The sequence below is a fragment of the Schistocerca gregaria genome, chromosome X, assembly GCF_023897955.1.
Source record: "Schistocerca gregaria isolate iqSchGreg1 chromosome X, iqSchGreg1.2, whole genome shotgun sequence".
Lineage (NCBI taxonomy): Eukaryota > Metazoa > Arthropoda > Insecta > Orthoptera > Acrididae > Schistocerca > Schistocerca gregaria.
In genome coordinates this window covers 250,135,175-250,160,509 of record NC_064931.1, presented here as the reverse complement: position 1 = coordinate 250,160,509, position 25,335 = coordinate 250,135,175, and the positions used below count along the sequence as shown (strand labels likewise).

Sequence of the window (25,335 nt, the reverse complement as noted above, 5' to 3'; positions counted from 1 at the left end):
CCATACTAGAGGAGCAATAATGAAAAGAAAAATCGTCAGCATTTAAGTAGGGCAATACCGAAGACACCACAGCCTCTGTTAGATCATTGATAGCCACCAGAAAGAGGGACAAGCCATATGGAGCCAAGCAGGACCCTGTTCTCTTTCAGATGGGGGTACTGCGTCAGGCACCCACTTTAACCTGGAACATATGGTATGCCAAGTTCTTGACAAAAATCATGAGTGGATCACAGAGACCCCAGTCATGGAACATAGTAAGGATGTGGTGATGCCATGTCAAAAGCCTTCTGTAGATTTAAAAGACAGCGATAAGATGCTGACAACATTGAAAGGCTATCTGGATGGTGGATTACAGGTGAACCTAACTATCAGCACACTGTAGTAGCCTTTGCAAAAACTGCCTTGAGATTCAGCCAGAAGGCCCAGAGACTCAAGGAGTAAACACTGCCACTTGCTCACCATGCATTTGAGCTGCTTACAGTGAACATCGATAAGGCCGATTGGGGGATAACTATTTCTAAGAGAAATTTCTAAGCAGGTTCTCACCCAGTTTCAGTACTGGAACTATCACACTTTCTCACCGCTGAGATGGGAACCCGCCACCATTCCAGATCTGATTAAATAGGGCAAGGATGTGATGCTGGCAGTCACAGATGTTTCAGAATTTGGTTGCTACTGTGGTGTGGCACTGGTGCCATATCAGGGCAATGAGCTAGGAACTTAAGAGTACCATTCACTGAATGGCGTATTATATTGCTCCAGATGGCAGACAGTAAAAGACAAACATTCACCACACCAGCAGTTTTATGAGCCAAAAGGCAGAGTGGTATTCCTCAGATGCATATGCATGACCATAATGCTCAGGAAAATGTTCAGCAACAGCTTCTAGATCATCATAAACATCACCATGTAAGGAAATATTTGTTACACCTGCAAGGGACTAAGCTGTTGAGGCATCTGATCTCGGTCCATACCTGCAATGGACAGGTACGTGATCCAATGATTGAAACACACTGTTCCCAGAAATCTCACTTTTGTCATTTTATGAGGTAGCAGACTTGGACATGGTTCTATTTAAAGAATATGAGCTGCTCCAGTGAAAGGTGCCACTTGTGGCATTGGAGAGCTCTTACAATCTAATGGCTGCAGTGATTGCTGGTGTCCAGAGTGCTAACTTCTCACAGGTTAATCCTAAGGAATGGGAATGGCTTGGTTGGCTGCCAAAAGAAAAGCTGCCATTGTATGCTCAGTAGCCACATAGATACTGTCTTGTGATGGAGGGCTAAGGAAGACAGCAGAGGTGAACCTATTCCAGTCAGCATTAGAAAACTGATCTGGGTGGGCATGCAGGGCAGTAACACTAACAGAGGGACATGAAAATTGGAAATTGGTCACTACCACAGAGGTCATCATGGACTCTTCAGTGGATGGATGGTAGAAGAACAAGGCAGGTAAAAGAAAAATTGCCAAAAAAGGCGTGTGCCACACTGAAGTGTGTGGGGCACTAGAGGCAAAGATGAAGCTATATTTAGATATCTTTACCACAGCCAGTGGTCATTGTTCCACCTCACAAATGGTTATGGGCTTTGAAATCACCTGAGACTAGGAAAGGTGTGGGGAGGTGAGAGAGTAATACAGGCAGTATATTCCGAGATACAGTCAAGTAGTAGTTAAACATTACAGATAGTAAAATCCTAATGTGCCCTTACATGAACAGCCACAGTCCCCAAAGGTATATCAAGAAGCATAAGGTCACTACACAGAGTGCAGCACTAACTCTAGTCAAGTACTCTCTCATGGTAGGTACAATTCATAAAATAACCTTGGCAGGCACAATGTGCTGGGTCCGAGTTGCTGGAAACCCCATTTCCTGCATTGCAATACAGAATACAGGGTAAGTGCTTAAAAGTTGCCATAGCTTAGCCAGGTCATCAAAAATCTGTTACATGCTGCCACTGGTTGAGAGGTCTGGATTCACTGACAGGTTACCTGGAGAGATCTGTGGTGTTAAGAGGCCACTGGGATCCTCATCTTGGGCACAGTATTAGTACATGCTGAGTGGTGGCAAGGGGGACCAGAGTTTCCTTCACCTTAGGGACTTCCTTTTGTCATTGCTGACAACGTCAACATTGTCGTCATCCTCTCCTCCAACAAGGTCTGGGAAGGTTTCTCTGGATTGGTTTTAGGGACAGACGAAGAATAAGCAATCAAACATCCAGAAGCAAGTGGCTTACCCAGCTACTGGCTGGCATCTGGCTGTGGACCAGTATAACTGTAGAAAGGAAAGTCCTGAGGCACCTCTCTTCCTCACTAGAGAAGCCCGACTAGGAAGTGGTACCTCCAGCTGGGGATGGGGACTGGTGCCCCTGGCAGGAAGGGAGCTAGTGCTCCCAAAGTGGTTGCAGTGGAAACAGCAGAAAGACCCCCACCTCCTGGGGGACAGGTATTACATTGCTCAGAGCCCACTGTAAGAGCTGCAACAGAGGGAAACACCAACAGCAGAGAAAGTGATTACATTGCAGCTGTAATTTAAGATTGTGTCATTTGACTGGGATTACACCACTAACTTTTCTGGCCTCTTGATATGTGAGCTTTTCCAGGAGCATTCTCCTTGATTTTCTTCTCATGCTTAAAAATGGAGCATCTGATGAGCAGGAAGCAGCTCACCAGTTTACACAGATGCAGGAGGGCAGAAGGAAAGTTTATGTGCAACATATTACCACAACCCTGTCAGACAGGGGTAGCAGAGCAGCTGGAAGACATACATCTGAAGCATGTTAGAGGAGGAATGTAAGGCTTCATATCACACCTGCAGACCATGACCTTGACCCTTCTTAGGCAAGATATCACCCACTAAAGCCAAGATGAAGGCCCCAGTAGCAACTTGCTACCATTGGTCCCCTATGGACTTGACAGATGAAGTCCACATCCTGTAGCTTTAAGTTTTCTTGCACCTCATTGTCAAATTGCTTAAGAAAATCATGGTGAACAATAATGACCTGAACCATATTGAGATTTGTGGGGAGTGATTCATGGGAATATCACCCAGTATTTCACTGGAAAGCAGCATTTGTGACTGGGCAGCAGATGACTTTTTAATCAGGAGGAAATTGCTATTCATCTTAGAGATGGCTGGCTGCCCTTTTCCCATATTTGTCTTCAGTGCTTGACAAAAGATGATTTTGCTTGGTTTGTGGGGTGCTCAACTGCACAGTTATCAGAGCCTGTACAAATCCCTAATATTTACTCAGTCCAATCACCACTTCCATGAATGATGAAAAAACAAACACCCAGTCTCCAGAGGTAGCAACACTAGCCACTAGACCATGAGCTGTGGACATCGGTGCTCATACAGGCCAGGTAGGGGGGGGGGGGGGGAGGGAGGGGAGTGTTCTCTTGTACTATGTTCCTTGCAGTGTGGGCATGGAAGGGAACACATTGGGATCTTCTTTCATTGCATCATATAAGGCCTTTCCATTTGAGGGGACTGCTGAGGCTTTGTGATGACCAGCAGGAAAAATTTTATGTCACTTCCTCTGCAAACTATCTGCCATGGTGCCACTCACACTGAATGGGGCTCTGCCCATGGGTGCCAACCAGCCATAGCAACAGCTATGTGGCCAGTAATCAATTGCTGGGAGTCCCATGCCCCAGTCATGATGGGTGCATACTCCATGGAATACATGGCAAGTGTGTGGAGCAAGCACCAACAGTGCAGTCCCTGTGTGATCAGAGGGCTATCACCATGCTGGTACTTGAGTACCCTGCCAACAGCATGGCTACTGTGCTGGTTTTGGGTGTACTATGGCAACAGTAGAGAATGGTGCAGGGTGAACAGGCCCAAAGGCAGAGCATGCACCATATTGGGCAACCTATCCTGCACAACACTAACTTCTATAAAATTTGGGAAAGACAGCAGATCAAACCCAGTAATGCTGGATCATACAATCGTCAACCAAAGGTGAAAATAGTAGCAAGAGCGAAACAGGAGATCACGACCAAAATTGTGAACCAAGTTTAAGCATGGTTTGTGCCAAATGGACCATTTGATAGAAAGTCAGGAGGTAAGAGACAGTCTAGTGTATGTTTGCAGCCCAAGAGGAAGTATTGCTGCGAAGGCTGGGGCCCAAGGGAATCTAACCATTTACTATCCCAAAGAGTGGTGAACCCCTGAGCAGGGAGGGGGTTTAAGCTGCAAGTGACAGGTTTCTGGTTGCAGCAACAGACTGAGAAGGGTGCCCAAAGGCATCCTGACATTTCCACACAGGATGTAATACAATTGGTAATGACTGCTTGAGGCAACAACCAGAGATGGCCACCAGGGGAGCATCTCTGCGCACAATTTTTATATATTATCGCAATTAGTAGTGGAAACTGATGTGGGTGAAAGAGGGGAAAAGGGAGGCACCAAATGATGATAGTTTTTGGAAAAGTTTTCCCACACTGGCTCTGTCCATAAATTATCGATTCCCATAGTTTATCATTACAAACTTTCACAGCAGAAATTTGAACAATAATTAAAACTGGCCATGGTGGGAGTTCTGTATCTTCACATACACAGATTGCCACTTAAATTTTCACTGATGCTATCCACAAAGTATCCACAAAGGTTGAAGGATGAACGTTAACGAAAACCTTATCTGTGCTTCCAAGATATGGATTAAGTTCTTCCAGGTAACAGACTAGATAGTTCAACTCTAAAAGAATTTAAGCATTTTTTGCACAATGGATTTTACAGGGCACATAAATGGATTGATAGATATTTCCAACTTCTACAGATACTTTAATGCAGTTTTAAGAAGCTTAGGACATGACAGAGGCAAATGGGAACACCTGGAGGGAAGACAATTTTCTTTTCACTAAAAGAACTTTGACTATTAGGAAAATTTATTTTAAACTAACTGCAGAATGATTTCACTGTCAATGTGTATTTCGCATAAAGGCCTTAAGAGAAATTGGGGATTCTATGGAGGCATATAGTTATTTTTACCCTTGTTCTACTTGCAAATGAAACAGGGTGGAAATAACTAGTAAGGATACAAGGTATCCTCTGCCACACACCATATGGTGGCTTGTGGAGTATGTTCATTGATGTAGTGGGAAAGGACAGGTAGGGTTGTGCCATATTTTTTGTGGGGTTGTAGGGCACTCAACAACTAAAGTCATTAGCACCCAGTGACAAATGTAAGTGCACATATAATCTGGTAAAACAAGGGGGAACACCAAAATGTTCTTACAAAGATGTACATAAAATTAGAAGAGTTATATGTCTTTGGACAAGTCCATCAAAGTAATAAAACGAAGAACATGAGCACCTGCTCAAGTATCATCAGCTAAAGTTTCCTGTAAGGTAGATGGCAGAGGCACGACAACACGAGTGATTAAAATGGGGACATGACAATAAAACATGGCACACTGTCAATGCATGGCCACAAGGGCACTGCGGGGAGAAGCAGGTAGCAGTGACTAAACCAGCAATGCCCAATCCACAACCTGACCAAAATGACCTCTCACCAAGATGGTTGGGAGGAGGTGGTCCAAGCTGTTGGGAACAGTTTTATGGCCCGGAGCTTATTTTCTTGAAGTGACAACCAAGTATCCACCATAATGACACAAACCTCTTACAAACAACCCCACTCATGTCAGACAATGGGACACAAAGGGAGGCTGGCTGAGACAGGAGAACTGCAGCCTTGGTCACAACATCAGGAGCCTCATTCCCAGGCACTCCTACATGGCCTGCAACCCACATAAAGCTAACAGGAGAGCCATCATCAGCAACAGAATGGAGGGATTGCTGGATCTGTTGCACCAACAGATGGACTGGATATGGAGCCTCAAGGCTCTGAAGAGCACCGAGTGAATCAGAGCAGAGTACATATGGAGAATGGCGGAGGCAGCAGACATACTGAACAGCCTGACACACAGCAAAAACCTCGACCGTAAAGCTGGAACACTGGTCGAGGAGCCGGTATTTAAAGGTGACGGCCTCGACGACAAAGGCACAGCCGACAACATCGTCAGTTTTGGAGCCATAAGTGTAAATAAAGGTGTTACTGGCAAGTCACGCATGAAGTTCGACACACCGTGAGCAATACACTCCATCTGGAGTACCATCCTTTGGGAGTGAGCTGAGGTCAAGATGAATGTGAACTGGAGCCTGGAACCCAGGTGGTGTCAGACTTTCACCCTCTCTGAAGGTGGAAGGGAGGGCAAAATACAGTCTAAGCAGGCAACGAAAGCGGACTCCAGGGGGCAGCAGGGCAGACACACAAAACCCATACTGACGGTTGAGAGGATCGTCAAAGAAGGACTGATAAGAGGGTTTTTTGTGGTTTTAGGGCGCACCACTACAATGGTCATTAGCGCCCTGACTAATTTAGGAATGTACCGCGAGGCACAAGGTTAAAACATCAACCAAAAGGGACAACACTATAAAAGACATATTAACCGACATAGGATTAAAAAACTACAGCATAATCAAACGTCCTTAGACAGGTGTGTCAAGTTGATAAAACGAAGAACGCGAACAGCAGCTCCTGGGTCATCCGCTAAAATGGCATCCAGAGTACATGGCAGGCCAAGATCAAGACACAGCGTAGTAAAATCCAGACAGGACGTTAAAATTTGGCGGACCGTCAGCAATTGCCCACATGGACAAACTGATAAAAGGGGTGGTCGGGCATTGACAATAGCTGGCAGGCATACCGACAAAGCAGTACGTTGCACTGGTAGGTCAATGGTAAATCGGCAGCTTCAGCATAAAGACTCTCGACGGGAGTAGTATAGAATGGTCCGGTCGCAGGACATAACCCCCAATGATGGATGTAGTTCAGAGGGCATATGAGGGAAGGCAAAGCAGATGAGTAGATGAGGCTCCCATAATCCAGCTTTGATGGAACTATGGACTGATAAGCGAAGCAGGACGCTGCGATCCTGCTCCCCAAGATGAACCACTAAGAACACAGAGGACATTAAGGGAACGTGTACAACGGGCAGCCAAATGAGAGACATGTGGAGACCAACAAAGTTTCCTATCCAGTGTGAGCCCTAAAAACTTTGTTGTCTCCACAAATCGGAGAACAACAGGACTGAGATGTAAGGATGGTGGAAGGAATGCTTTATATCACCAAAAGTTGATCCAAACTGTCTTCTCTTCAGAGAACCTGAAGCCCTTAGCCACACTCCATCAGTATAGGCTGTCAAGACAACGCTGAAGGCAACACTCCAGGAGGCATGTTCTCTGGCCACTGCATTAGATCGTGAAGTCATCTACGAAGAGAGCCGGAAATGTTAGGTGGAATGCAATCCATAACCCACACGTACCCTAAACATTTGATCTGTTAAAAATCAATAAAAAGGGGCAGGCAGACACGTAGGATCCACCTGTGCATAGTGCAGACGATACCTCCTCTCCAACATATCTTAAGCCTTCTCCAAATAGAAGAACACAGCTACCATTTGGCACTTTCACAAAAAGTTGTACATGATGAACGTTGACACTATCACAAGGTGGACAACAGCGGAGCTACGTCAACGAGAGCTGCATTGAACATTTGTAAGAAGCCGTCGAGATTCAAGAATCCAAACCAACTGAGCGTTAACCATGTGCTCCATCACCTGACGGCCTCACGCCAATGCACGAAGACCTGACCTTCAGTCGAGACGCGATTATAGGTACGAAGAAGAAAGCATTTTCCTGCTAGAGAAAGGTGTGTCAGAATGTGAATGGCATCTGGCCCCGGAGCAGAGGACCGGGACCTTGCAAATGCATGTTCGAGTTCCCGCATGATAAAGGGGGCATTATAATCTTCTAGAGTCTGCAAGTTGAAGGAAGATCGCCGAGCCTCTTCTGCCTCTTCTTGGAAGGAAGGCAGAGTGGTAATAGGCGTAGCTTGAAACCTCCACAAAAAAGCGGTCAAAGGCGTTGGAGACCTCCACAGGGTCCACAAGTACCTTATTACCTGAGGTCAGGCCAGGTATTGAGGAGTGGGCCTTCATGCCAGACAGCTGGTGCAGGCCACCCCAGACAATAGTAAAACTGTTAAAGGAGCTTGTGAAAGAGCCCAAACAAGCTTTTTGCTGTCTTTGATGACTCGACATTGTGCTCTGAGTCTTTTGTAAGTAATACAGTTTGCCAGAGGATGGCAGCGAAAGGTGTGTGAAGCACGTTGAGCACGGATAGTGTCTCTGCAAGCCTCATTCTGCCAGGGGACTGAAACGCGGCGTGAAGAGATAGTACAAAGAATGGACTGTCACAGCTGAGAAGATTTTTGTCTGGAAAGGTTGACAGTGAGGAGTAAAGTCCCCAGTAAGCTTTCGGTATATTCCAGCTCGAGGGACGTGGGGATGCGGTGTGGTGCAGGATACGAACGACACACGGGAAATGGTCGCTCGAATAGGTGTCAGAAAGGACATAACACGCGAACCGATGGGAGAGAGTGGTAGAACAAATCGAGAGGTCTAAGTGGGAGTAGGTATGAGTAGAGTTAGAGGAAAGTCACAGCACCAGTATTGAGGCACACACGATTGAGATTGTTGTAGACATTCACCAAGAGGAAGCCCCTCTGACAGGATGCAGGAGAACCCCAAAGGGGATGATGGGCATTGAAGTCGCCAAACAATAAAAACGGTGGAGGAAGCTGAGCAATCAGGTGCATCACGTCAGCCCGACTAACGGGTGACAGTGTAGACAGTACAAACAGAAAAAGTTAAGGCAGAAAGAGTAATACGGTCAGCTAGTTCTTAGAGTGGGGTGGTCAATGAGATGGGATGGTAATAGCCATGGTCCCGGATGAGAAACATGACCCACCATGAGCTGGAATACCATTCGCAGGTGTTAGGTTAGATCGCTCGGAGGTATAGTGGGTAAAAGCAATATGGTCAGTTGAGCCTAACCATTTCCTGGAGATCAATGATGAGCGGACAGAGCAGGCAGCGGAGCAGATGTAATTCCTCCCGATTAGATCGAATACCTCTCATGTTCCAATGTAACAGAGCCATCGCGAATCAGAGAAAGGGGGAACAAAACGGGTGAGGAGCTGGTTACCTTGATGGCCACAAAGGGCCAGGTTTCGAAGGAGCATCGCTACAACCATAGGGAGGCAGATCCTGTTCCATTGAGTCATCGCCAGCTGCGTCCACATCCCTAGGTTGTGTAAAAGGGGCAGCATCATCCGCCGACAACAGGCCAGCAGGCCAGCAGAGCATCCCGGTGAAACAGAGGATGACCAGGAGCAGCAAATGTCAGATGGAGCATCAGACAAAATGCTCCAGGGTGGAGAGGGGGATAAAGACTACTACTTTGAGGCCTTCTTGGAAGACCGATGAGTCAAAGGGATGATAGGCTGTGGGGGCCGGACGCGAAGAAAGTCCTCACGCTCTGCATTCTTTTCTGAGCGCCGGACCTCGGAAGCCGAGGTTTGTAACGTTTCTCCGATGGACGCACGAGAAGAGGATCACTTCTCAGGCGGAGGAGGAGCCCCTGGGGCAGAGGGGACAGGGGCCGTGAGGGAGGAGGATTTGGAAGGGAGAGATTTGGGAGGCAGAGGCACAGACCCCAGATGGGGTGAGGAGGTGGAGGGGGGACAGGATAGGGGTGAGGATACTGCAGAAGGTGTAGACATGACCGAAGAAAACGACGTTGTCAATATCACGGGATGGAGGTGGTTTTATTTCTTCCTGGCCTCAGAATAAGACAGACGGTCCAAGGTTTTCAATTCTTTTATCTTCTCCTGATATGCGGGCAGTCTAAAGATCTAGGCGAGTGGAGGCCAGGACAATTGACGCACTGAGGTGGTGGGGTGCATTTATGTCGACCAGGGCTCTCCTCATTGGGCGCCACCCATCATCAGGAAGGTCCACCTGGCAGGTTGACCGAGTCCTGAAGCCCCAGGTAGACAGGCATCGGGTCGTTGACTTGTGGGGGAGGGTGTAGCTCAGGTATCGGCAGTACGATCCATGTGTTGACAGGGGGGCTACAACTTGGAGGGTACATGACGACCCCACCAACAGGCTGGCTACCGTGCTGGATTTCAGGTGCCACGGGAAGTCCATCATGATCGTAGTGCAGATGGGGACACACTATGGACATAACTTGTGCAACCCATCAGGTGTTTAGGCCCAAATTGATGAACCATATGTGCAGTTACAATGCTGTTACCATGATGAGTGCCAAGGACCTGTGATACACCACGTAAGGTGTCCTTCCCCAAAAGGCTCTTACTTCTGTAGAATTTTGAAAAAAGGAGGTCAAACCCCAATGGGGACCATTACATTTAAGGCCAAAATGGTTGAAACTCCTTTTAGTCGCCTCTTACAACAGGCAGGAATACCTCAGGCCTATTCTTACCCCGGACCTGCAGGATGTGTGGCATATACTCAATATTTTATTTGTACATTGAACAGGCTGTGGAGGAAACTAAGGAGTTAAGAAAAGAAACTGTTTAGGGAGGAAATACCTTACAGTTTACTAATGACATTGCAGTCCTGTCAGACAGCAGATGGCTTGGAAGACCAAATTAAGAGAGACTACCAACCTGGAGAGGTCTTACAAGATGATAAAAACAGGGGCAATGGAATTTAATGAAATCAGTGGACACTGAGGGAATTAGATTAAGAAACAAGACTAACTGCAGCAGATCAGTTTTGTTAGTTTGGCAGCAAAATAAGTGACTATGGCAGAAGTGGACGAAGGTGTGAAGTACAGGCTGGCAACAGCAAGAAGTCCATTTCTGAAGAGAAGTCTGCTCCTGAATACAAATTCTAATGTCAGGAAATCTTTTCTGAAGGTGTCGTGTAGTTTTTCATGGACTTGCAAGGCTGAGGATGAGTTCAGGCAAAACTTTAGTGCTTTTGGAATATGGTGTTACAGGAAATTGTTAAAAATTATCTGAGTATATGGAACTAGTGAGATGGAATTAAACTGTAAAAATATGTATATTTATGGCACAGCTTGACTGAAAGAAGAGTGCAGTAGATAGGACCCATTTGGAGCCATCAACAAGCAGTCCACTTGGTAATGGATTAAAGTGTGATGGTAAAAATTGTCTATAGATACTAATGCAATAATCCAGTAAGTAGGTTACAGTATATGTAGATTGCAGTAGTTATGCAGAGATGGTGATTTCACTTAAGCTAATATACAGAGCTTTATGAGACCAGTCCTTCGACATACAGGAGCAAGTCTTAACACAAAGGAGGTAAGACTAATAACCTGACAGGGCTGCAAGCTGCCATGGCACCAGTACTAGTTCATTATATTTATGTGATGTGTAAGTGAATGTGTTTTAATTTAACTATTGCTATTTGGACTGCTGCTCTTACTATGTAAATCTAAAGTGGCACCTGTCCTGCTGTTCACATTATTTTACTCTTTTCTCCAGACTAGCACTGACAAGTTTTTTTCGTCACTTTCAGTTACTTCCGCTATGTGACAATGGATTTGGTGGTATTTAAATACTCTAGCCAAACAATATTTTGCAAAATTTATGTTCCAATATTGAGGCTGAGACTCTTCTAGTTAGAGTCAAGGCAACTTTGATGTATCTGAATATGAAAACCTGCCTATTTATTCTCAGAGGCTCAAACCATGTGAAAGCAGACACACATGGGGTCACGACAGACCTATCTATAACAACAGTATCACTTTTTACACAGGTGCAATATGTTGCAAGTGCCAAGTATTAACACACAACCCTCTACCAGCCACAAATTCACAACCATCTGAAACATGGTTCATTATGTTAGTGGTGGAGTGTTAGGCATCAAAGACAAGTAACCATGAGAATGTGGAATAAGAGCATTACTTGAGTTTTCTAGATTAAGGCCGTAAGTTCTGTTCTGGTCAACATTTGGCAATATCATTAAAGAACATTAAGTGAAGGTCAGCACACACCACTCACGTTGGCAGCTCTCCTAGGTACAAAAGTGTCTGCTTCTATGAAGCTCTTACAGAAGAACAAATCTGCAGTAGCTGAAAAAAAATTATTTCCACTGAGTGATTCCATGCATTATGAATGTAGAAACTGACAACCTGATAAACCAGGATGAGGCCCTTCAACAAGAAAATTCTTTGACTTATTTCAGGTCTTCATGTTCACAGTAATTATTTTTCACTCTACTCCTTGCTCTTTCACAACCTGCCACCAATAGCAACAGTGAGCTGGCAAAATAGTGCATGTGGTTATCCAAAAATATTTCCAGACTGTGGGACAAAAACCATAACAGTAGGAACACTGCAGAAATGTTGTTTCAGTAGATCCATAAATTTTAGCTTTAGCCACAAACAAGCTTGCACCACTTGTTTCAGGTCTCATATATTAAAATTCTGCCACTGAAAAGAAGCAATGATCTAGTAAGAACGCCATTAGAGTTTTACAAAAGAGTTTAATTACATGATTTTTACCTTATGTGGAACACCTGTAAATTTTTATACCACTGTATTGTGGTAGTTTTGTAGGCTATGTGGTGAGTGGGCATGAAGCTTTTCCTTTTGTCTGATACTCATGGATATTAAAATTTTCATTTATATCTAATTCTTTCTAACATTGTTACAGATTTATAGTATATACACACAGGAAGTGGCAGGATTACTTACTTTCAAAATACAGGTTTCTAAGAATCTGTTTACTGAGCATGTTGCATTGCTCTTACAGTTCCTATGTGTTAGGGAAATGAGTGAACTAGGTTATTTATTAACCCAGAATATAATACTGTACAGAAGGATGCCTCATCTAAGTAGGCAACCCAGACAATAGTAACTTTAACAGAGTAATCAGAGACTAAAATTTATAGTTCCATTTATCTTCTTCCTATGTGTATGCCATTTGAAGTTAATTTGAAGCCATATGCCTAAAAATTTAGTTTCTAGAGGATGAAATTTTGTTGATTTTTGGCACATAAGCATTTCATGCATCACCTTTTAAATGAGTTTAGAAATGTTTTTGGCGTTAATAGTTTACTGCTCTCAAACTATCTAGATGTAATGTAGTTTTATTCAGAGCTGCTTGTAGCTGACTTGGCAAGTTTCCTGTAATAAGGATGATGGTGTTAACTGCAAACATGATGTGTGTGATAACATTTAGAACTATCTTTTATATACAGCAGAAAGGATTGGCTAAAGAATGGATCCTGAGCGACTAATTTCTGCACCTGAGAAGTAGTTTTCTTTAGCTCATATTTGTTTTTGCCAAATACAAGGAGAACCATTTTAGTGCAGTGCCTTTAATACCATATACTTTGAGCTTCTCCAAAATCCAGTATTTCAAAAGTCTAAAAATGCCAGTGGAACTTTTGTTCAGTGTATGCAGGGCATTGTATATAAAATCTTAGATGGGACTAATTTTATATTTTTCCCCAACTCCATGCTGAGTATTAGTACATTTTTTCTCTAAAAATTAAGTTAACCTATTATACATTACTTTTTCTATTTTTTACTACACCCTGATAAGGCAACTGGCCAATAGTTTTTTATATTGTCTTTTATTCACAGGTACCCCTTTTGCAACTTTTATACCGCCTGGAAATGTGCCTGTCAAAAGATTTGTAATGCATTGTTTTATGATACAATCAGGAATAACCAATTCCTGATATTTTTGTAAGCATTAATGCAACATGGATGATTTCATCTGGAGTTGTTCCATGAACAGATTGAAGAGGGACATAACTGCACTCTGTTTTTCTATTTCTATTCTGTTTTGTCACAAAATCTTTACAGGTGTTACTATGCAGGTATCACAATTTCAGTGTCTTGAGTATCAAAATCTTGTCCTCACACTTCAGAGTGACATTTTCCATTTGCATTACACACGATAGCAGAAATAGGCAATTTAAAAATTATGTTAGTTTATTCGGCCTACTTCCATTCACTAATGAGTTATGGAATCATCTGGGGAATCTCCTCTCACAAAGAGAACATTTTCAAAATTCAGAAACTAGTCATTAGAATTTTATTTGGTTTCAGTCCTCCATCATGCAGCAGCCTCTTTAAGAAACTTTGTATTCTAGCTACTGCTTCTCAGTACATATACTCGTTTGCCATTTCCAACATGTCTATACAAAATAGTACAAAAGATGATAATACCAGAACCAAAGACAATCTGTGTAAGGACTATAAAAGCTTAACATTAGTACAAAAAGGATTCAAATATGTGGGTACTCATTCAATAACTTTCCAGAGCATATTAAAGGTCTTTTAAGTGAAAGATCGATTCCAGAGTGAATTTAAGAAGTTTGTTGGCCAACTCTTAATCCTTTTGAATATTTTCACAAGGATTCAGGATCCTAACTTGCTAGCATTCGAATTTTACAAAATCTATGTATCTGAGTAAAGAAGTATCTAAAAAATTGTCTTTCCACATCCCGAAGACTCCAAGGGATCTATGGAAAATAAATGTAACAATCAAGGGACACTTCACTTTCTTCCTTCTTTAATACTTTTAATACTGTTTGGCTTTTATTTGCTGACATTTTCTTATTACTGGATTTTTGCGTGGTGTATCACATTTATGTAAATCTGAATCTCTTTGAATGTAGCTGTTCAGAAATGGGGGTATGTTATTGTTTTTCCTGTATGTGAGTAGTTCTCTTTTCCTCACACTTTAGATTTTGGTCCTGTTTTTATCCGTATCTGCCTTTGGAATCACTGGACATTTTTAGAGCTTCTAACCTTTTTCTGGTATTACCTATTTGTAAAACTTCTTCCTGGCAGCAATATTTCCAGAATGAATCTTCCACTCTACAGTAGTGTAGCCTATGTTTTTAAACTTTCTTAGAGAACCCAGCTATGAGCCAGACAGGGACACAAACTTAGTCAGAACCTCTTTTCTTGTGAGCAATCTATATCAATAGAGACTGCCCACGTAACAGTAACCTTAATCCCTTGTGCATGTTCATATTTAGTGCAAAGGGCCAACATGTGTGCCAGTCCAGCAGAAGGAGACCTCAGCTACAAAGATGTGGCTGTATTTCAGACTAAAAAAATCGTGAGTGAACCTAGTATGGCCAATAGATGGTAGTTTGACCCTCTGGGAGGGAGAGGGGAGAGAGAGAGAGAGAGAGAGAGAGAGAGAGAGAGAGAGAGAGAGAGAGAGAGAGAGAGAGAGAGAGAGAGAGAGAGAGAGAGAGAGAGAGCCATGCGGTGGGAGTCTGATTACATGAAGTTCGTTAAACAGGGAGAAGCTTCGAACACATACCTGTTTGGCCTTCTCCATCTGAAGCGCTAACGTCAGCGCAGAGATTCCACCTTTCTTCTTTCGTGATGTGGCCGTGCTTTGTTCCATAGCTGATGTACCTCCTGGTGTTGAAGTTTCTTCCTCCTCTTTGTCCTCTTTGACGTTTACATCCTCATTTCCATCCTTAACCACCACAAAGCTGTCATTTGATTTAGTTTCCTGGTCAACTGCAAGCTGCTCATCTTTTGCAGAAGCAAACCCACTGCTCTCGCCTCCGACAGCTGCTGCAGCACTGCTTGGCGTCAGGTAAACTGAAGAGGACAGTTTACAGTCCCCCAGAGGCTCTGGACTGAAGGGGCTACCGGTACCACTACTCTGATATTTTCGGGTCTTTACTTTGACAGGTATTATGCTTAACAACTTTGTGCCTTCCAGACGTATTGTGCTACTAGGCACTTTTTCAGGAATAGGGGTGGCCCCACGTTCGGCATCCTGCTTGGTGTCAAACTGACCCGAATATGTTTGCCCCATTCCCTCTTCTGGTGTGTTACAGTCACTGCCTTTCTTATCTTCTACGAGCTTAACAGAGTCGTCAACTTCTACCTGTAACAAACAAGTTTAAGCTGGAGACATTTTTTAGTTTCGTGAGCAGTAAAAGCCAAGAAGTGATGCAGCTCTATGTATTAGAGTCAGACTTCAAATCTAATTGACTGGAGCTCTATCTCCAAGTCCTGGGATTTTTTTACCTTTGCCAAGGCTTATGTTATCAGTGAAAAATGCTAAGTAGCACCGCGATACGGAGTCCACATCAAACTGGATACATTAGAGTAGATTGGGGAAGACGCCATACTTAAGGTTTGGAGGACCAAAAGTCGAGTTAGAATTCGAGATTTAGAATCAGCACAAATATTGTTCACATATGAAATTTTTGTATGTAAAAGCCAGTTGGCGTTACGAAATCATTAGCAATAATGTGTGTATTTAATTTTTATGAACTGTCGTTTAAGCATCTCACCCCAGGCATGGGGTGAGATGACAGTTTCATTGCAAGGAGATTTTAGCACTAGAGTTTTGTGCATTTATGATAGAACATAGCTAAATAAGTAATTCAGAAAGCAAATTTATTATGTGTGTAAGAAATGGAATAGAGAAACATAAATACACTTAAGAATAATCAAATGACAAGAAAGCATCCAAATGAAATCAATTCTTTTGCATAGTTATTGCACACGTTTTCTTCCAACCATTTATTGCAAATGACATACGGGATACAATCCACATGTGGTCCATTTTTATTGTAGTAATTCTTGGCACACTCAGCACAATAATCACTCATTTGCTGAGTTACTTGGTTTGCTAATCTTAGAAAGACCTGGAGTTGATTTTTTGCTTTTAATTCACTGTGACATAGCTCTTGCTGCTTTTTTTCCGACTCCCTTCTGTGAGAACTTCAGCAGTTTTCTTTCTGCACCTTATGGTACTGGATCGAAGATAGGAATAGGTGTAATTTCTTCGAACAATGTTTCTGGCATTGGATCACTATCAGCCTGTGCTTCAAGTCTTCTATTGCCTTTCTGTGGGAGAACAATCTGAGCACATCCTCTACAGTGTGTTATATCCTTCATTCTTGTCCACCATATCAGTAGCAACCAGATCAGAAATTTGAAATGCCTCCTCTGGACTTCTTTCCAGGTTGTATGGGTACAAGCCACAAGCTTCAAATCCCAACTGAGCATTGGATGGAACTACAGCTTTCTTCCAGGCTTCACAGAGGAAGACTGGGAACTGTACTCTTTAGACTATGTTCAGGATGACAATGTCCAGGTTCGCACTGTCCTGTAAAAAGCTTATTTCAGTGTTATGAAAACTGTCAAGAGACTGAAGGTAGTGTGTTGAATGTGGAGGTAAACAAATCCGGATCACATTTTCTGCTCCAAGGTCAAGCATATCTGGATCAGTAGAATGCAAAGTGTGCCCCTCAAGAAGCAGAACTAACTTTCCTTGTTTTTTTTTCTGGGAATAAAGTGGCCTGTCATCCAACTTACGAATGTATCATTTGACATACTCTGCTCTCATTCATACATTCGATCTAACCATTCTGAAGTCCAGCCTCCCCTTCATACTTGTTTCTTTTACCTTTTAAAATGTGCGCTGGAGGAATGAAGTTGGCTTCAGCATTGCAGCAAGTGATTACCGTTATGGTTTACCCTTTTTCTTGGGAAGAAACTTGAACAAAGGAGAACCACCACCTGTTATTTTGTCTGGCCTACAATTCATCTGAAACCTAGTTTCATCTATGTTCAATGGGCGGCCAGGCTTATCAGACTAGATCAGATTAATGCTTGTTCCATAGATCATGAATACGACACTTCGTAATGATGTGGAACATATCAGGTTAATGAAAGATGTCTGTACACGATATTACATTACACAAAATAATACATGACACTAATGTGCAAGTTAGTTTTTTTCCCTCCCTTAATTTATATCTAAAAATTCAGCCAGTGTGTAGGAGGAGTTGTCATCTAGAAATTCTTTTAATTTATTTTTAAATGTTGGTTGACTGTCAGGCTTTTGATGCTGTTTGGTAGGTGACCAAAGACTTTTGTGGCAGCATAATTTACACCTTTCTGTGCCAACGTCAGATTTAGCCCTGCATAGTGAAGATCATGCTTTCTCCTGGTGTTATAGCTATGCACACTGCTATTACTTTTGAACTGAGTAGGATTATTAACAACAAATTTCATAAGTGAATATATATACTGTGAGGATCCCTTGATGCTTAAATAGATGTCTGCTGGATGACAATGGGTGGGCTTCATCAACTATTCTGAGTTCACATTTTTGAGCAATGAATTCTTTTCTACTCAACGATTAATTACCCCAGAATATGATGCCATATGAAAGCAGTAAATGAAAGTACACATAGTAAGCTAATTTACTGAGATTCTTATCACCAAAATTTGCAATAACCCTAATAGCATACGTAGCTGAATTCAGGCGTTTCAGCAGACCATCAATGTGTTGCTTCCAGTTTAACCTCTCATCAATGGCCACACCTAAAAATTTTGAAAATTCTACCTTAGCTACAGACTTCTGTTCAAAGTCTATATTTATAACTGGAGTTGTGCCATTTACTGTATGGAACTGTATATACTGTGTTTTATCAAAATTTAAAGAGAGTCTGTTTGCTGAGAACCACTTAATTTTGTGAAAAACATCATTTACAATTACATCACTTAGTTCTTTGTTTTTGGATGTTATTACTATACTTGTATCATCAGCAAAAAGAACCAACTTTGCATCTTCATCAATATGGAATGGTAAGTCATTAATGTATATCAAGAACAGTAAAGTACCTAAGACTGAATCCTGTGGGACCCCGTACTTGATAGCACCCCCCCCCCCCCCCAGTTTGAGGAATCAGCTGTTTTAACATTACATGAACCACTTATTTCAACTTTTTGCATTCTTCCAGTTAAGTATGAATTAAACCATTTGTGCACTGCCCCCCTCAAACCATAATGATTTAGCTTATCTAAAATAATTCCATGATTTACACAATCAAAGGCCTTTGAGTGATCTAATATCAAATGCTCTGAATAACCAGATATCACCCATTGGTATTTTTTGTGATCAGTGAAAGTTTGGTTTTCAGAAAGGCATTTTCAACAGAAAATGCTATACAAACTGACATTTTGTTAGTACTTTCTTTTTACAAATATGGGAGGCTACTCTTTAACACATTACTTTCTCAATTTTTGATAGAGCTGTCAGAAGAGAGATTGGTGATAGTTTTTGACATTCGACGTATCCCCTTTTTATGCAATGGTTTTACAATGGCATATTTCAGTCTATCGGGGAAAACACCCTCCTCCAAAGAGATATTACATACATAGCTGAGAACCTTAGTTATCTGTGGGGAACAAGCTTTAAGTATCTTGCTGGAAATGCCATCAATTCTGTAAGAGCTTTTACTTTTCAATGAGTTTATTATTTTACTCATTTCAGAGGGAGTGGTTGGTGGAAATACAGTTGTTTCAAACTGCACATGGCCTCTTCTATTAGAAGCCTTGCCTCTTCTAGTGAAGATCTAGATCCTATTTTCTCCACAACATTTAAAAAATGATTATTGAAAATATTTTCAATTTCTGATTGTTTGTTAGTACACTTGTCATTCAGTTTTATGGCACTAATGTCTTCCTGTGCTCTTGGTTGCCCTGTTTCCCTTTCAATAATATTCCAAATTGCTTTAATTTTATTATCAGAGTTACTGATAACTTTTCTTAGTATCACAATAGTTTTTATAATATTGAACAATTTCGGGGTCAGTACTCCCTCTTGCTGTTAGATACAGTTCTCTTTTACGGTTGCAAGATATTCTTATTCCTTTAGTTAGCCAAGGTTTTTTATATGTTTTCTCGGAATTATGTTTAACTATTTTCTTGGGAAAATAATTTTCAAATACCCTTAAAAATGTATCGTGAAGTTATATTTCAAGTTTGCATCAGGTTCCTTATACACTTCATCCCAGTCTAGCTGCTTTAGGCTTTCCCTAAAGTTTGCAGTATTTATATTGTTAATTGAACACACTGCTTTGAAATTCTGATTTGATATACTGCATGGAGCTATGTCATGTACTGTAACTAACTGTGCACCATGATCTGGAAGACCATTCTCAACAAGATAAGCGTTTATGTCCTTAAATTTATCTTTGTCTATAAAATTTATCAATGTCCTGTTGTTCTTTGTTATCTGAGTAGGAAAATCAATGATGGAGCTCAAATTGAAAGAACTGAGTAATACTACAAGGTCATTCATCCTATTACACTCTTTCAGGGAATCAACATTTAAATCCCCACAAATGATAATTTGCCTCCCCCTGTCTGACAGATAGCACAACAAAGCATCCACGTTTTCTAGAAATAGCTGGAAATTCCCTGAGGGGGACCTATACATTGTTACAATTATGAAAGCGCCATCATTTAGTTTTAGTTCAGTGGCACATGCTTCCATATGTTGCTCTCCACAAAATATTATAGTTTCTAAATTTTTTACACTGTGGAAGCATCTGACATATATGGCAACTCCTCCTCTCATCATATTATCTCTACTTATATGTGCAGCTAATTTGTACCCATTGATGCTAACCTTTTGCATATCCGTGACAATGTGATGCTCAGACAGGCATAGTACGTCTATTACATTCTCAGTTTCTGTATCTTCTAAACAAAGCAGAAGCTCATCAATTTTATTCTTCAATCCCCAATATTTTGATTAAATATACTAACATTACTTTTCACTTTAGTTTTTTGAGTATCTAACTGTTATAAGGTCTTTAGTACTTGACTGGCTGAGTTTCCCATTGGACACTGATCTCACACTAAAAAGAGTTTCAACCATGAGATGTAGTTCCTCCAGTAAAGAATTTGCTGTTAGGACATCCAGAACTAAAAAAGTATCTTACTATAATTTTTATATTCATTCCCATAGCCCTATCAATAGAGACCTTGTAGCTTTTTCATAGCTAGCTGTGGGTTACGTTTCAGAACCTGTCATTTGATTTTATTTAGAAAATCAATTAGGAATTTCATTTCTTTCTGCAAACTGGGACACCAGCCTACGAAGAGTTCCTCCTGTTAGTGGAAATTCACACATTTGTAACTGTCTTATTTAAGTGAGCAATTTTTTCTCAATCTCTTCACCAAGGCTACCTATAAATAATAATTGAAATGTGAGTTATTCTTCACTGAAAAAAGATTGAGAAATTAAAGTGTAATTCAATTAATTTTTATGTGAATTAATACTTCAGTTAGTAATTCTCATTTTGCTCCAAAATCAAAGAAAGCATTATAATTAATAGAATACTGCTTACTTTGTGGGCCCATGTCATGCTTCCTATCATCTTTCTTCACCAGAGTCGTCTCAGAGTTCCATATGGGATCCCACATCCAAGCTGCAGAGCAGCTTAATAACCAAGAGCTTGTTCCCATGAAGAGAGGAGCAATGGTGATGCCAAAGTGACATTACCCCCTGACAGTAACAGATCGGAGGCAATGTAAGAACTAGCAAGCTGAGGTACAAGGACTGCAGCCTTGGCAGCATCGTCAGCGGCCTCATTTATTGTCAGGCCGTCGTTACCAGTAACCCACGAACATCACAGTGGCTCCATCAAGGTTGAGCAAGTGACAGCTTTCCTAGACATGTTGCACTAAGGGATGGACAGTGTACAGCACACGGATGCATTAAAGGGCAGAGATAATCGCAGCAGATGATGCAATTTTAAACTCTGTCTCACCACATGTACTGCATGGTCTGGTAAAGGTGGAAGAGCTGTGCTCTAAATACTGAGCAGTGTTCCAGAAACAGATACCGAAAAGCGTCAGTGCCAATGACAAAGGCAAACCAGACACCAGTCAGAGTCTACAGTGTACACAGAGGTTCCACCGTGAAGTTCTGAGCGAAGGTCATGCAGCTGAAGGTGATAGAGCGAGGCTTTAGTAGCATCCTTAGGAAGCAAATGAAGGCCAAGGTGAACAATGGCTGAGACATGAAGCCAAGGGTGATGGGTTCACACTCACCAGGAAAGTTGCAGGTTGGTTGATTGAAAGGGGGGAAGGGGGCAAACTGCAAGGTCATCACTCCTTTGTTCCCAGTAGAACAATTACGCAGGGGAAAGAAGACACACGGAACAATAACAGGAGTAAGGAAGAAACGGAAGAACGAGAGGACAACAAACACTACAATGGGCAAAACAGGACAAGAAAACCAGACACTCAAGGAACAGGGAGAGGAAATTAAAAACTAGGAAGATTTCCATGGCTTACTGACCATGAGAATAAAAAGATGCCAACCACTCTGCAACACGTTAATACGTCAACCATAAAAGCCTTAGGGTTGACAGAGGGACAAAGAACATGTGCTAAAACTATGATCAGATGATAAAACCCACCATCACGAATAAAACTTAAAACTAAACCTACTGTTGAGGCATTGTCACCCAACACCGGAGGTAGGGTGCTGGGAAAGTTAGAAGTCAACTGCAAAGCTGCCAAAAGTGGGCAGTCTAGCAAGAGGTGGATAACTCATTTGGGAGCCACAGCGACACTGAGAAGGTAACCATCTGAGCCATGTATGGCCAATGTGGAGCCAACAAAGGACAACCGATTCCCTGCTAGAAGCCCCCAGAAGACTTCCATACATTCACAGTCTCCTTAATGACAGTTTGTTGTGCCTACTGTTATGCCACTCCATCTCCCAAAGCCAAAAAACCTTGCAGCGCAAGACAGAACGCATGTCAGATGTCAATCTCCAGGAGCAGTTCCATGTAGCCTGTATGGCCAGACTAACAGCAAGTTCATTGACAGGAATTCCTGTGTGTCCTGGGGTCCACACAAACACCACTGAATGACTGGACCGTTCCAGGGCAGAAATGGACTCCTGGATGCTCGCTACCAAAGGATAGTGAGGTTAACACTGGTCGATAGCTCTTTAGCTGCTCAGGGAGTCAGAACATAGAAGGAACGACTCAGCGTAACAGGAATAGATGTACTGATGTGCACGAGATATGACCACAATCTCTGCAGTAAATACACTGCAGCCAGTGGACAAGGAATGTTGTTTGGTATGGCCCCTGTGGACATAAGCAAAGCAAACATTACCGTCAGCCATCGAGCCAGCTATAAACAAGATCAGAGTCCTGCAACACATCAAGAATTGAGAGGAAGTGACAGCTGAGAGCAGCAGGGTTAACAGTCCTTAGGGCCATGCAGAAGGTCCAGACATGCTTTAGCTGATGAGTACACCATGAAGTGTACGTGAGTGGACCTCAAGTACAGGTGGTAAAGGGAAGGACTCCAGAGAGAAGGGATCTCTCTCTCAAACCATAATGATGAGCCCTGACATGGACCGCTGATGCAGGAGATGAACTGCTGCAGGTGGGGAAAAGGAAACCAAGTCCTTAGCTCAGCAGAACTACGAATGTGTGCAACGTAACTGGCGAGCAGTATAGCACGTCGGATCCGCAATGGAGGGACTCCAGCCTCCACCAGGACACTGGTTACTGGACTCTTTCTAAAAGCTCCTGTCACTAGGCGAACGCCACAGTGGTGCACTGTGTACGACGCCGACAGGAGTGCGTAACATGAATTCATGGCTGAAAACTGGAAGCCATGGTGTAGAGCCCATGGTTGGTTGGTTGTACAAGGGACCAAACTACTCAATCATCAGTCCCTCCGACCTTAGAGTAACTAAAACCGATAAAATCTCAAATTAGGAGAGGCAACTACAATGTCCATAAAATTGTAAACTAAGGGAAGGAAGAAAAATGGCGGAAGAAGATGGAAGGAAAGAAACTGACTGATGACAGGAAGGAAGGAAGGAAGGAAGGAAGGAAGGAAGGAAGGAAGGAAGGAAGGAAGGAACAGCACAGGAGACAAGAGACGCTCAAGACATAACAGACCCTATAACGAAAGGAGTGGGAAGGCAGAGGGTCGGGGTGAACCACCAAGCCCAGTTGAAGGCAATCCAGTCAGGGCGAAGGGAAGTAAGAGGGCCTGCCATCCCATACACTCACCGATAAGGTGGAAGGTCCCTCCTTTAAAGAAAGCGATAAAAGCCCCGCCCCCTCCCCCCCCCCCCCACATCACGAATAAAACTTAAAACGAGATCCGCCACTGAGGCATTGTCAGCCAACACCAGGGGTAGCGAGTCTGGACAGCTACAAGTCCATCGTAGGGTGGATAAGCTGGGGCAATCCAATAAGATGTGAGCCACAATAAATATCGATCCACAACAGAGGACGGTTCTTAGGATGGAGGAGATAACCGTGAGTCAAAAAAGTATGGCCAATGTGGAGCCGGCAGATGACAGAGGCCTGATGTACGACCCGTAAGGAGGACCGCCATGGAGTTGTAGAATCCTTAATTGCCCTGAGCTTGTTCGGCAAAGAAAGACTGCTCCATTCTGCATTGGTAGAGCCCATGACTGCGCCTTGAGAATGGCTCCCTGTCAGCGCTGCTCAGCAACACCAGAACTGGAGGAGCAGTACAAAATGCAGAGGTCATCCACATACAGGGAAGGGGAGACTGACGGCCTTACAGCTGCTGTTAGGCCATTAATGGCCACTGAAGAGAGATACATAATACAGAGCACTGCACACTGCCATTTTCCTAAATACAGGGGTAACTACGGGAGGTACCAACTTGGACATGAGAAGTACGAAGCGACAGGAAGTTTCGGATAAAAATGGAGATAGGGCCCCTGAGACACCACTCATACAAAGAGGTAAAAATGTGACGCCAGATCGTGTCGTATGCTTTATGTAAGTCAATAGAAGACTGCAACCAAGTGTCTGCGTCTGGAAAAGGCTGTTCGGATGGCAGACTCGAGGGACAGGATCATCAGTGGTAGAGCAACCCTGGTGGAAGCCACCCTGATATGGAACCAGTAGGCCACGTGATTCCAGGACCCAACACAACCGCCGACACCATACATTCCAGCAGCTTACGGAGAACGTTGGTGAGGCTGACGGGCCGATAGCTATCCACATCAAGCGGATTTTTACCGAGTTTTAACACTGTAATGATGGTGCTCTCCCACGAATGCAATGGGAAGACGCCATCCACCAGATTCGATTGAAGATGACAAGAGGTTCTCATAGACAGATGTTTAATCATCTTCTGACTGTGGATCCAGTACAGACCAGGAGCTATGTCAGGGCAATGTACAAGAGCATCGAAGAGCTACCGGCAGGGCGTTATAGGGTTCACTGTGGGGCATAGAGGGGTAGTTCTCCAATGCAGATGCTCCAGCATAGTGCTTGGCAATTAAGTTTGCGTCGGTAGAGAGCATGCCATTGATGTCAGCGCCAGGGACACCTGCTGGGGTCTGGTAACCAAAAGGAAGGAAGGTAGGTAGGTAGGTAGGTAGGTAGGTAGGTAGGTAGGTAGGTAGGTAGAGGTTGAAAGGACCAAACAGAGGGGTCATCAGTCCCTTGTTTCAAATGTGGTCCATTTTGATAGTGAGACGTCTCAGGAAAGTCAGAACAATGAAAGGGGAAAAGGCTGAGAAACATAAAAGTGCAGTCATGTCGGCAATGTGAAAAACAAAATGAGGGACGTCAGCAAGAGAGCAACCCCAACGCTAAGCTAGAGGCAGGAAA

The 25,335-nt window shown here is 43.0% G+C and overlaps 1 protein-coding gene across 2 annotated transcripts in view; it reads right to left on the bottom strand.

Annotated features, from left to right (window-relative positions):
• Nucleotides 1-25,335, bottom strand: part of LOC126299421 (uncharacterized) — a 50,124-nt gene that overhangs the window by 14,506 nt on the left and 10,283 nt on the right. Inside the window, exon 3 of one of the 2 annotated variants that reach the window (XM_049991318.1) lies at nt 15,195-15,776. In XM_049991318.1, coding sequence (XP_049847275.1) covers nt 15,195-15,776 — 582 coding nt within the window. Of the gene's footprint in view, nt 1-15,194; nt 15,777-25,335 lie in introns of those variants that run through there. The other variant, XM_049991319.1, reaches the window with a different exon arrangement.